The sequence below is a fragment of the Apis laboriosa genome, unplaced genomic scaffold, assembly GCF_014066325.1.
Source record: "Apis laboriosa isolate Shangri-la unplaced genomic scaffold, ASM1406632v1 scaffold53_cov140, whole genome shotgun sequence".
Taxonomy (NCBI): Eukaryota; Metazoa; Arthropoda; class Insecta; order Hymenoptera; family Apidae; genus Apis; species Apis laboriosa.
Window position 1 is genome coordinate 1,925,568 of NW_025223656.1, and position 12,801 is coordinate 1,938,368.

Genomic DNA, 12,801 nt, shown 5'->3' on the forward strand with positions numbered 1-12,801 from the left:
TTTTCTAGTCAGATATCGACTGCTGTATAGAATTTGAAGAATCATTTAACTATACCTCGGTTTAATAAATTATTTATGCAATTGATTTTCTTTTTTGTATTTTCATAGTCTCTTTTTTATAGTAATAACAATATATAGTGTACAGTGTACAGTAGTGTACAGTATACAATAATTGCTTTAAATTACAATCGATCGATTTCATTCATACCCTTTGCAAAAAGATTTTTCATAATAAGCATCAAGTTCGAAGAAAATTATAGTTCTCCAGTTTTTTGTGTTATTAATCTTTATTAACGTCTTTTATTTTCTTTTCTTTTGTTATTCTGTATTGTTGTATTATTCTGTTTTATTTCCCCTCCTTTTTTTCTAGATATTAAGAGAATGAAAATTTATTACAATGAATATTATTTTCCAGTTACCTGAAGATATAACACGACAACTTGATAACTTCAAAATAATTCTCTTATTATAGAAATATTTCATATTGTTATTTTGTTCGACAAAAGTGATAATGAGAATTGGAATTACAAAAAAAAAAATGCGTTTGGATTAAAATAATGGTATTTATAAAAAATTTTTATGATATAATGTAATATAATATTATATTAATTTTTGTACTATAGAAAATAATTTTTATATGTTGTTTTTATATTTGTTTTTATATTTTTATATGTTTTATATATTGAATGTCGTATTCATATTATAAAAATAATTTTTATTTTAAATTATTGTTCATAGAACGCAATTATTATATATAACTAGCAATTTTGCTATTTTCTATTTGATGTTTCACAAAATTGCAATTATATTTTATATAGAATAATACAATTTGAAATGTTTACAAAATACTTTAATGAAATCTAATATAATTTTATCAGAAATATATGTTAACAAAAACATATGTAAAATTATAATATTAGAGTTGAGAATGAGTAACATAAAATCATTTCAAAATATAAATAATATAATTTCATTATTATCAAGATAAATTTATAAACAAATATGTTTATACAACATAATTTTCGAAGAAATGATTATAAAACTTTTAAAACTGCTTAAATAAATATTTCGTAATATTAGAAATGAGATTGAAATGATTTAATTAAAATAAAGAATATGCAGTAAGAAAGAATATATTTAATAAAGGAAATAACTACTAGGAATAAACTATTGCATAGATAGATGTCAAATATCATTATAAATCTGATATTTTTTTTCTTGATTTTAATAAAGGTTTATTTTTTAGTAAAGATTTGTAAATTTCTTTCATAGTTCAATTGAGAAGATCGCATTATGTTATTCCTATGTTAGTCCTAACGGAATGATAATAATCAATAATATCGTAATTAGTCCCCTTCAATAACCAAGTTAGAGGAAAATTCCTCAAATTAAACTGTCAGTATCGCACAACATTTATTAGCATATATCATACAATCGTTATTATAAATTTTCCCGAATATAGGGTGATGCTGTTGAATATGTCATAATTCTTGAACCTTGAGATCATGTTATGCTTCAATCATACAGATTTCTTTCAATATTTCAACGACAGAAGTTTTTAGTTTTTAGCTTTAAGTGAAAAAATGATTCGGGAATATTGCGTTTCTTGTGAAATGAATACTTTAAATAAGATTAAAATATTTTATTTCAATATTATTAACTCTTTGAGAATGAATGAAAATAATCAATTGATAAAAATTTTTTTCCTAGTATGGAAATTAAAACATTATTAAGCAATACAGATTATATATCAATATAATACATTGATATCAATATTAATTTTTATAATCTATATTTGATTTTTTTTCATAAAAAATGAAAGTTTTGCAGCCTTATTAAATCTTAGAATTTCTTAACTGAAAATATAAATAAATAATTTAAATTATGAAATCTTCAGAAACCAAATTAATTTTTATAAAAGATTAATTCTATTAAAAAAATTTTCAATCTTAATACGCAAAAAAAATCAAATACACGATTAATGATCAATTTAAAAACAATAATTTCATAAATTCGCAAAAAAATAAATCATAGCAAATATTAAAATAAATATTAAATATAAAAATAATAATGAAATAATATTGTCCTATATATTACCATATATTTTATATATTCTTTTAATAATATTATTATATATTCTTTTTTTCATAATTTTGAAATTGATTAATATTAGTTTTGAGAGATTTGTATATAGAAGATATTTAATTATAATATTAATTCATGAAATACTTTCAGAAGATCGATTCTAAACATTAAAATAAACATAAAAATTGCAATACAAAAATATAAATTGAGAATTAATAATAATAAGTTAAGTAATAGTAAGTTAATTTAAATTTGAATCAGATGAAATAAGGAATGAAATAAATGAAACAAACATTATTTCATTTTTTCTTTTTCATTATTTAATAGTAAATTAAATTGCTTATAATTCAATTCAATTTAATTAATAAGCTTCAACCAATATTTTATTTAATTTATAACTTTTTCTTTCTTTAATATTTACATAATATATCAATATCTTATTATAATAAACATATAAATCAATTTTACAATTTTGATAATAATTACTGCCACAGTAATAGTAAAATATTATTTATAATTTAACAATAATAAATCATGAAGAAAACTCAATATAATTATGAATTTTATTAATATCATCAAGTTTATTAGATATTGACATATGGGCATGATAACATTTATAATGATAACATTTATAATCTCTTTTGAATATTAATTATATTATATATATTAATTATAATAATACGAAAATGATCAATAAGAAATAATATAAAAATATCAATAATTTAAAAAAATATTAATGAAAAGAACAAAAAAAGTAAGGAATAAATATCAAAACGAAATATAGAACAATTGTTTATTTTTATGCCAACATATTTAATATGAAACCATTGATTCTATTGTATTGAATATATAAAAGTAAAATATGAAAACGATGCTTAACATCTGAAATGCAGCAATTTTTATTAATTTGAATTAAAATGATATATAGTTTTATAGTTATTTAAACACACTATGTGTCTTTTTCAATAATTATTGTGTAAAACAGAAATTTATTCTTAACTATCGAGTTAATTATATATTGATTTATTTTGCGAAATATTAATTTAAGATGAAATCAATAAATTCATTATTGTATGAAGAAAAAAAAAGAGGAATAATATCAGCGAAATTCAAAAAGCTTTATTTTTTATGTTATAATATATGTTATAATATAACGTTGTTCATACTTGTTTTTGCATATAGAGATTTCAGAATTACATTATTGATCGATTCAATAAAAATATTTAAGAGACTATATCAGAAATGAAATGGATTTATTTTCTGTTAAAATTAAAGAATAAATGGAGAATAATAATTATAATTATATCGAAATGATCGATAACAGATAATATAAATTAATTAGCAATTCGAAAAAGTATTTATAATATTTGATCGAGTAAATGGAAAATAGTAATTATAATTATATCGAAATGATCGATAACAGATAATATAAATTAATTAGCAATTCGAAAAAGTATTTATAGAATATTTGATCGAGTAAATATTGATAGGACAAATATCAAATAACGAAGAGTGATAATAATTGTTTGATTTAATACTAATACGCCTATGAAAGTATCGATTCTATTGTATCGAGTGCATCAAAGTAAAATATGAAAACGATGTACTTAACATCTGAAATCCAGTAATTTTTATTAATTTGAATTAATACGATTGTATACTTATTTAAATTATAAAAATTACCTTCGAAAATCCTATATAGCATGGAGTAAATACACCCAAGATATTAATCATACATGTTGTTGAGCTTCGTATCATGATCAACAGTAAAATCTTTTGTACTTTTAATGGTACAAAATACCACATAGAAATATATCTGTCCAATAAATAGTGATATATATATATATATATATATTTTTACCATTAATGCGATTAATTTCACGAATAAAAGATTCAAACTTACAATTCAACAAAAAATTCTTGACTGTTGTCTATAAGTATTTGATTACTACTGTTATTCAAGAACGTAATCACCAATTGAATAGTAAAAAATATAAAAGACAATAAAATTTCTAATTGATCATTCTTAATTAGAATCGCATTTAATAGCTGTGAAAAATTGAAAAATTAAAAATATAAATAAAATTATAAAATAAATTAATATTATATTTATTTATTATAAATTCGAAACATTCTTTTTAGCGTATTTCACAATAAATTTAAGAAAATTCAAAAAAAATTTTAATAAGCAAAATTTACATTCATAATGTCTCGTTTCAAACAATTATTCTAAACTATGTGTTATCCAAAAAAAATGTTTTATATAAAATGTTTCAAGAGATTGTCTTATGATCAGATTTGAATAAATAAAAATATATTTGAAATTTGAAGATAATTTTTTTTTTTTTTTTTAATGAAATTGAACATTTTTATGTAGTCAGGATTGTAATCTACTTCAAATTTAAATTATTTTATTTTAAATTTAATCTATTTACAAATTTATTGAATGAATTATATTGATGTTTGAATGTCATTCAAAATCATTCACAATTGCTAAAATTTTATTTTATATAAAGTTAAAAAATTCTTTTCATTTTCGAATTTTTAAATTTATTCGTTAATATGATGAATACGAATAAATACGATTTATCAATTATTGTAAATATCTTATTAAAGTTACTATTTCACAATATTATATAAGAAAATTTTTTTTTAAGTATTACTATAAATGAAAAAGTTTTTCGAGATATCTATTAAATTAATTGTGATATTTTTAAAAGAATGAAATTATCATTTAGATATAGAATAAATCATTGCATGTGCAAGGTTTTTCTTTTGAATTTCTTCAGTTAATGAAGAGTTTTTAAATGATCTTGAATGATTCTTAATTTTCAAAGATTATAATTAGACAATTTTGAAATACGATTTTACAAAATAAAAAAATATTTTTTTTTATTAAAAAAATAAGTTTAGTCTCCTCCTAAAAAAATCTTATAGCCAATAGACGTTTCTCTTGAACAATAAGTTTATAAAATATATTTTTTAAATAATATAAATTAATAAAATTTGGGAGATAATTATGCAAGAACAAAATAAAATAAAATATTGAAATTTCTGCGAATTCATTATCGTGTAAGAAAGAAAAGATACTCACTCGATGCAGGCTTATCGCCACTGAAATCACGCTTAAAAGACTAGGTATCATAAATTGTATTCCTGAATTATTTATCATGATATCGACGAGTCTTTTATTGCCATATGAAATTTGCAAATGAAATATTAACATAAGTATCAGTGAAATCAATCTATGATATAATCATATTTTTAATTTACCAACTCGATAGCTTGATTATGAATGTCCACTATGCGATAAAGCTCTGGGAGTTTCGAATCAATTTGTTTCGATGAGAGGTTAAATATAGTCAAATACATAACAATCTTTTGTATTCGATGGCTGAAACATTTACAAAAAAAATCTTCTTTAAGAAAATATAATTTATAATTTAAATTTATTCTGTTCAATGTATATCTAACAGAGTGTAACACATTAAAAAAAATTAATCGATAAAATATTGGTACAACACATAATTTTTTTAAAATTTGATTAATAATTTGATTAATTTTTTTTTTAAATTTTGGCGGATTTAATTTAGATAATATATAACAAAAATTTTGAAAAAAATTTTGTCGGAAGAAAATAATAAAAGATCTTTATTTCAATTTTTTTAAGAAAAATTTTAAAAATTTTGTTATTATATACATTTATGTCAATTATATACATAAAATTATAAATTCAAAAATTTTAAAAATTGATCGACAAGTAAATTTTAATAGTATCAAAGGTTAAATAGTGATTCTTGAGATGATTTTAAGCAACTGTTTTTTTTGTGAAAATTTTCGTTTTGATTTCATTATAATGAATTATTAATGATCACAATATTAGACACTATATTGTAACAATAATGTTAGGTCGACAAATCACTAGCGCCACGGTAGAGTATTTATCTCTCAAAAGTAGAAAAAAATTCCTTTTCATAAATATGAAATGAAAAAATTGTTATACTGATAATTAATTGAACATTGATCCACAGTATGATTTTTTTTTTATATTTTTCAATTGTTAACATAGTTACAATTAATTGGCTTTAAAAAAATCAATTTTCGAATTATTCAAAAATAAAATTATTATTTACATAATTTTGTTATTTTTTTATTTTTAATCGAAGTAAGTGTACTAGATATGTACTTGTACTATGCCAAATTTCATTTTGATATTACTGATATTTTTAGAATTATACATTATTTAATATTTTTTATTTTTAATTTTAATTTTAAAAAGGAGTTTAACGGAGTTTAGTATTTTTTCTGGTATAAAGTTTTAGTGTTCTCATTATTTTATTACTTTCTCATTATAAAGAGCAAACCTTTAGCTTTAAAATAAAAAAAATTAACTACTATTAGTTGCTATTGATAATTATAATGATTTTTATACTATTTTTTTTATACTATTAGCATCAATTTCAAAGTTATTAATTAGAATTTTTATGTAAAATTTTTTTGCTATTAATATTAAGTTTTTTTAAATAATAAACTTTCAAAATTCACTTTTTTATTGTTCTCTAAGTCACTTTGGATACCAAATAGTTTCAATTCAATTTTATAAAATATATAAAATGTAATATAGATAGACGTGCTATAGTTCGCGTTTAATTATTTTAAAAAGTTGATTAAAATACAAATTAAAAAGTTTAACTTAATGTTTTTTAAAATCTACGAATAGTATAAATAGATAATAGTCTGACTAATTGACATATACGATACTATTGTTGCAACATGATAAATTTATATCTTATAACATGATAAATTTATATCTTATAATTATATTCTATCTGATTGGCCATTAATTGGCCATTTTTTGTTAATAATCTGTTAATAAAATCGAAATGAAAATTTGAATAAAAATAAGTTGTTTAAAATCATCTCAATTTGTTTTCAATTTAATTTTATCATAACATGTTCTTTCGAACATGTATATTAATATTCTACATAAAAAATAAAAAGTAATATTTCAAATAGCGTTATGTTTATGAAGATTGCAATCATATCTTATTAATTGTACTTTTATAAATATATGAAACGTAATAAGTATCATGTGAGATAAATACGACAACTTTACTCACCCTATAATTTTAAATAACATGCTTGTGTGATAACTATAAAGTCCAAGTATCGATTCCGTACATGTTGCAGATAATATTACTAATATCGTAAGAAACATATAATTCAAGCATAGAATATCAACATATATGATTCTTTCATCAGAAAATATTGTAATATAATGAACGATGCGTATACGAGATTCATTCAAAGGTATTATAAAATCCAATATTATAGGATACAATAACACTATACTGCATAATGCAATAGTTGCATAAGTCATCCCTAAAGTTTAGAAAGATCATTCAATAATTAAAGCTAATGTTGAACAACTATTTTTGTTGTAAAAAAAAAAGAAAAAAAGAATTCTTGTTACAAAGAAATTTTTGTTACAAAAATATTAGAAAAATAAAGAGACTACAAATATCATAGTTTTATATATATAAAAAGAATATATAATAAAAACTTAAATATAACATAAATAATACAAATATACAAATATTTTCGAATATTTAAATGGTTACGACAACAATGGTAATGTTATAAATTGATATAATCAAATTTTGCACAAGTTATATATTTCTTACAGAAAAAAATCTCGATCATATAACAGGAATCATCGATATACTTTCTTCGTATTTGTGCTTCTATTGAATCTTGTATCATAGCTTCTTCCATACATATGTGATGAAATAAAAGTTTTATCTATGTCAAAGATAATATGTAGAAATATTTTTCCAAAAAAAATTTATTTAATATAAATTTAATTTCTTTTACTCACCATAGGAAAAAATAGTATTAAACTGATATATCGAAACAAAACTATTATAAGTGGACATGTTGTAGACAATATTAAAACACAGTTTTGTAAAGTAATTTCAGAAGTTAGAAGTGATACAATCTATAAAACATATTCTATTAATAATATTAATAGAATAAACTTGAATAGTAGATTTTTTTTAATAATGGTATGACTGTGTTATAATTTCTAGTCTAATTTCTAGTCTAAAGTTTAAAACAAAAATAAAAAGTCACAAATAAAACCGAAAAAAAATGATATAGAAAATATAAAGATATTGATTTTAAAATGTTTTATACATTTCTAACATGTAGATTCGGTCAATATCATGTATAAGTTGAAAAAAATAAAAAATAAAATAAAATAAAATAAACATTTTCCTTCGAAGTTTTCATTTTTGAAAATTTCACTTAAAAAATATTTTTAAATTTTAATTTTCTACAATTAAATTTTTCAAACTAAAATTGCATAACTTTAGATTATATATACAAATAAATTATGGAAAAAAGATTATTTTATACGTAAAAATATGAAAAATATAATAATAAATATATATTACACGATAAAATTACATAAAAAAAAATCATAATTTTCGTTACCTGAAATACTACATTGGCAAAAAGAAACGTTAAGAACCATAATCGCTGAATCCACACATAAATCGAGTTATTGTATGGCCATAGTCCTACGATTTTCATTATAGTACGATATGTGTGATAATGCTTATCGAACACGTTCATTTTCTTAGTCAGATATCGACTGTCGTATAGAACTCGAAAAATTATTCTACTACACCTCGGCTTGATATATTATTTATACACAATTATTTTTCTCTCTTATGTTTTCACGATATCGTTTCTCCACTAGTAACACTATAATGTGCAATAATTGGACTAAATTGCAATCGATCGATTTTACATATCCTCTGCAAAGAGTTTTCTCACGATAGACATTGATTTTGAGAAAATTATAATATTGATCATTGTTCTCACTTTTTTTTTTATTTTCCTTCATTGTTTTATTAATTTTTTTTCTCTGTTTTCCACGTGTTGAGAAAAAGAAGATTCGTTACGATGAATAGTATCTTTTGGTTATCTGACAAGATAACTTCTCGATAACTTCAAGATAACTTTGTTACTCGTAAAAATATTTCGATTTTCGTTTAAGAAGAGTGATAAAAAGAAATTGAAGGAGATTAATAAAAAAGATTAATAAATTTGGCCTGAAATAGTGGTAATGAGAAAAAGATGCGTGATAGATTTGATGTGATATATTAATATATTAATTATTATTTATATATAAATATGTTTAAAAATACAATTATTAACATTCGAATAATTTTATGATTTTTAATTTGATTTTGCATAAAATTTTTTCAAGAATATACATGATTAAAGACATAATATTGTATAAAATTATATTGAAATTGAAGATGTCAAAAAATAAATATCATCAAATAAATTGAGAATATGAATTATAAATAATGTTATCAGTATAATTTTATTATTATAAAGATAAATGTATAACGAAAAAACGAATACATTTAAAAATAATAATAATAATAATTCGAAGAAATGTATTTATAAAACTTTTAAAACAAATAGACATGAAACGGAAAAATAATGTAAATCAATTGTATTAAGTTAGAAAAAATTCGAGTATTCATCATTTTTTAATTAATTTTACTTAATTAATATTTTTTAATTAATTTTTAATTATTCAGAGATACAAAAAATACAGAGAAAATTATTTTTCTAATATTATAAACTTCAAATATAATTGATAATAAATAAAATCAAATACATATATATATATATATATAATATAGAAATTATTAATAAAAGCAAGATAAATTTTAAAACAATTTATTTTTAATTGTTAAATAATTGAAAAAATTTTTTCTGAATTTTTTAAATTCGTAAAAAATTTTTCCTATAAAATTTTTGTATTCCTACAAAGAAAATTTTTTATTTTTGGATTCAAAGAATTTAAAATTATTTGTGAAACAATAACAGAATTTTAGCATTGTAGCTAAAAAATACTTATATAAAAAATATAACTAAAATATAAATGTATCTTTATTTTCATTCAAAAATCAATATTATTTCAATCTAACATTTTGAATAATGAGTAACATATTATTCTATGCGAATTACTCATTTTATGTAACGATCATCGATCTTAAAAAGGATGATAATGGTAGAAATACGAATCATTTAACTGAATATATTGGCGTATTTATGATACTTATATCATTTAATATCTTCAAAGTTCTTTTTTCTTTTTAAATCTTGATTACTGTTTTCGCTAGCATTTCATTCTTATCGTACTATTGTTTTCAGATATCAAAATGAAATTATAAATATTCCACAAGTATCTTGATTTACGTACACACTTATGAGAGCTTAATGTTTAAATTGAATTGTTAAATGAATAACTAATTACTTTAGAATTGTAGTGTAATGTAACATACGATATATACATTACATAATTCCTTATTTAACAAAAATTTCCTTATTTAATAAAAATATTATATAAAAATAAGTTATATTTTCTCAATGCAGAATCCTCTAATGGAAAATAATTTCTACTAGAGAAATAATAACAAAAGAATTTTCTTAAAATATAATTAAATTAACATAAGAATTTATTTATTTTTTTATTTAAATATAGAATATATATGTATCTACTTACAGGAAAGATCTTCAAACCCGCAAATTTGAAAAATTTTCAAACTTTGAGAATATGTATGTTGAGTTTATATATGTAAAAGTGCGATATAATATCTTGTATATTTATGTGTGAATTGAGTGTCATTGGACGCTGTCATGTCTATTCAATGATCATGATAATGTGATCTATGATAAAAATATTTTCATAACGCGATTAATTTCTTCGAAATAAAAAGAAATTGTTAATATACTTGTTAACGATATTCCTTGTGATATCATAATGATAAATTGATTCTCAATTTATTTGATTTTTTTTCTATAAAAATGATATTAAATTGTTTATGAAATTTATTCATATTAAAAATATATTCATATTAAATTTATTATATGAATTATATTAGAATTTTCTTCTTGTAAATATCGATATAATTATAATAGTTTAGATGGAATATCATTTAAATACAAACAATATATTAAAAATAATTCTTAAATTGTTAGATATAGTACAGTAATTACAGTAATTAAATTGTTAGATAGTAACGTACATCAAATTTTCTGATGATATATATATAAATACAATATGTAGATATAATTAACATTATTACTTTTGAATAGAATATAACATTATGAAGCAGGACCATGTCATTTTGCATTGCTATAAAACATCGTCTTCTTGTTATTTAAATAATTATAATTTCTACTAAAAATAGACTTCTTACCGTAAGTAACATTTTGTAGGTAGGCACGAATATTCCACAAATTGACAATAACACTGGTTTTTTTCTTCCTTGTATTATAAAAAGTAATAATTTTTGTATGGGTAACGGTAAATTATACCAATTCCCATTGTATCTAGAAGAAAATGAGATTAATGTTTAAAATTAATATTAAAATATATAAATGAAATAATATAAAAATGTATTTCTAGTACAATTTTTTTACCATGGAAAAATTTTGGAAAAATAAATGATTTTTTGTTTAAAACTTTATCTTATTCCGAGATACGAATAATTAAATAATGTGATGACCAATGGAATATATCTTTAAACTTTCGAATTCTAAGCGAATAATTAATAGAGTAATTTTGCGAAAAATTGACTGAAATCTCGAAATTTAAAATAGAATAGATCAATAACGATTGATCACACAATAAATTGATGATTTTATTAATTTTCCAACAGTTTTAAGATTTCGAAAGAATTAAACCTATCATATTATATAAAATGTTAAATTTCTGCTATTTGTGCCGATTTTCGGATTTCTGAAAGACGGAAGGATGCTGCATATACCTAAACTAGTAATATTTATTGTGATAATTTGAAAGTAATTTGAAAGTAATTTGGCAATGAATTTAAATTTGTACTTATTGTTAACTTTGTATATGTTATCGATATGTATAAGTTGAATACAAGATTAACATATTTTTATATGACGCATGATAAGCAAAAACACAAAGGAGGATATCAATTTGGAAAATAAAGTATTATTTTATGTACTTACGGAATATCAAAAAACTTGAACGTTTCGTCGAGAACACGTTGGGACACGTAATAAATGAAAAAAATGAAACATGAAAACATTATAATTATATAAAACTTTATAATATAAATGTAATTAAAGTGAAAGTCTCGATTGAAAACCTAAAAGCAATGTATTACAAGTATTATATTCGGTTACTTAGATTTTAATGATATTAGTTTTATTTACATTAAAGGTTAAAGCTGCGAAAGCAAATATGGATAATGCAAAGCTTACTAGATAATTGTATAATAATTTATCATTTACGTATTTAATCCACCTACGAAGCATATTCAATTAATAGAAATTCGTTGAAGTAGCATATATATAATATCATACGTTAAAAGTCAATCATGTCAAGATCTTATATAAGAAAATAATAAAAATTGATATCTTTTATTAAATTAAATGTTAATGTTAAATGATAATTGCTAATACATTAGTAAATATTATAGTTTTGTATTCCAAGACATATTATTTTTCATACAAAAAAATGTATAATAAATATTATACGTGTATATCATATATTGCAAAATGAAGAAGATATTAACTTTATTATGAAATTATATGTTTTCATTGATTCTCTTATTTTTTTATGAATAACATTATGTTCTCCAGAGATGGCTTCTT

General features: G+C 20.2%; 1 protein-coding gene across 1 annotated transcript; it reads right to left on the minus strand.

Annotated features, from left to right (window-relative positions):
- Positions 1-3,591: 3,591 nt before the first annotated feature.
- Positions 3,592-8,721, minus strand: LOC122717598. The gene is made up of 9 exons (XM_043941821.1): positions 8,581-8,721; positions 7,964-8,083; positions 7,770-7,887; positions 7,206-7,467; positions 5,363-5,479; positions 5,180-5,270; positions 3,989-4,134; positions 3,769-3,901; positions 3,592-3,699 (listed from the first exon to the last, which is right to left on the minus strand). Exons 1-9 carry the CDS (start codon positions 8,719-8,721, stop codon positions 3,649-3,651), a joined length of 1,179 nt encoding a protein of 392 aa, XP_043797756.1. The 3' UTR covers positions 3,592-3,648.
- Positions 8,722-12,801: the final 4,080 nt, after the last annotated feature.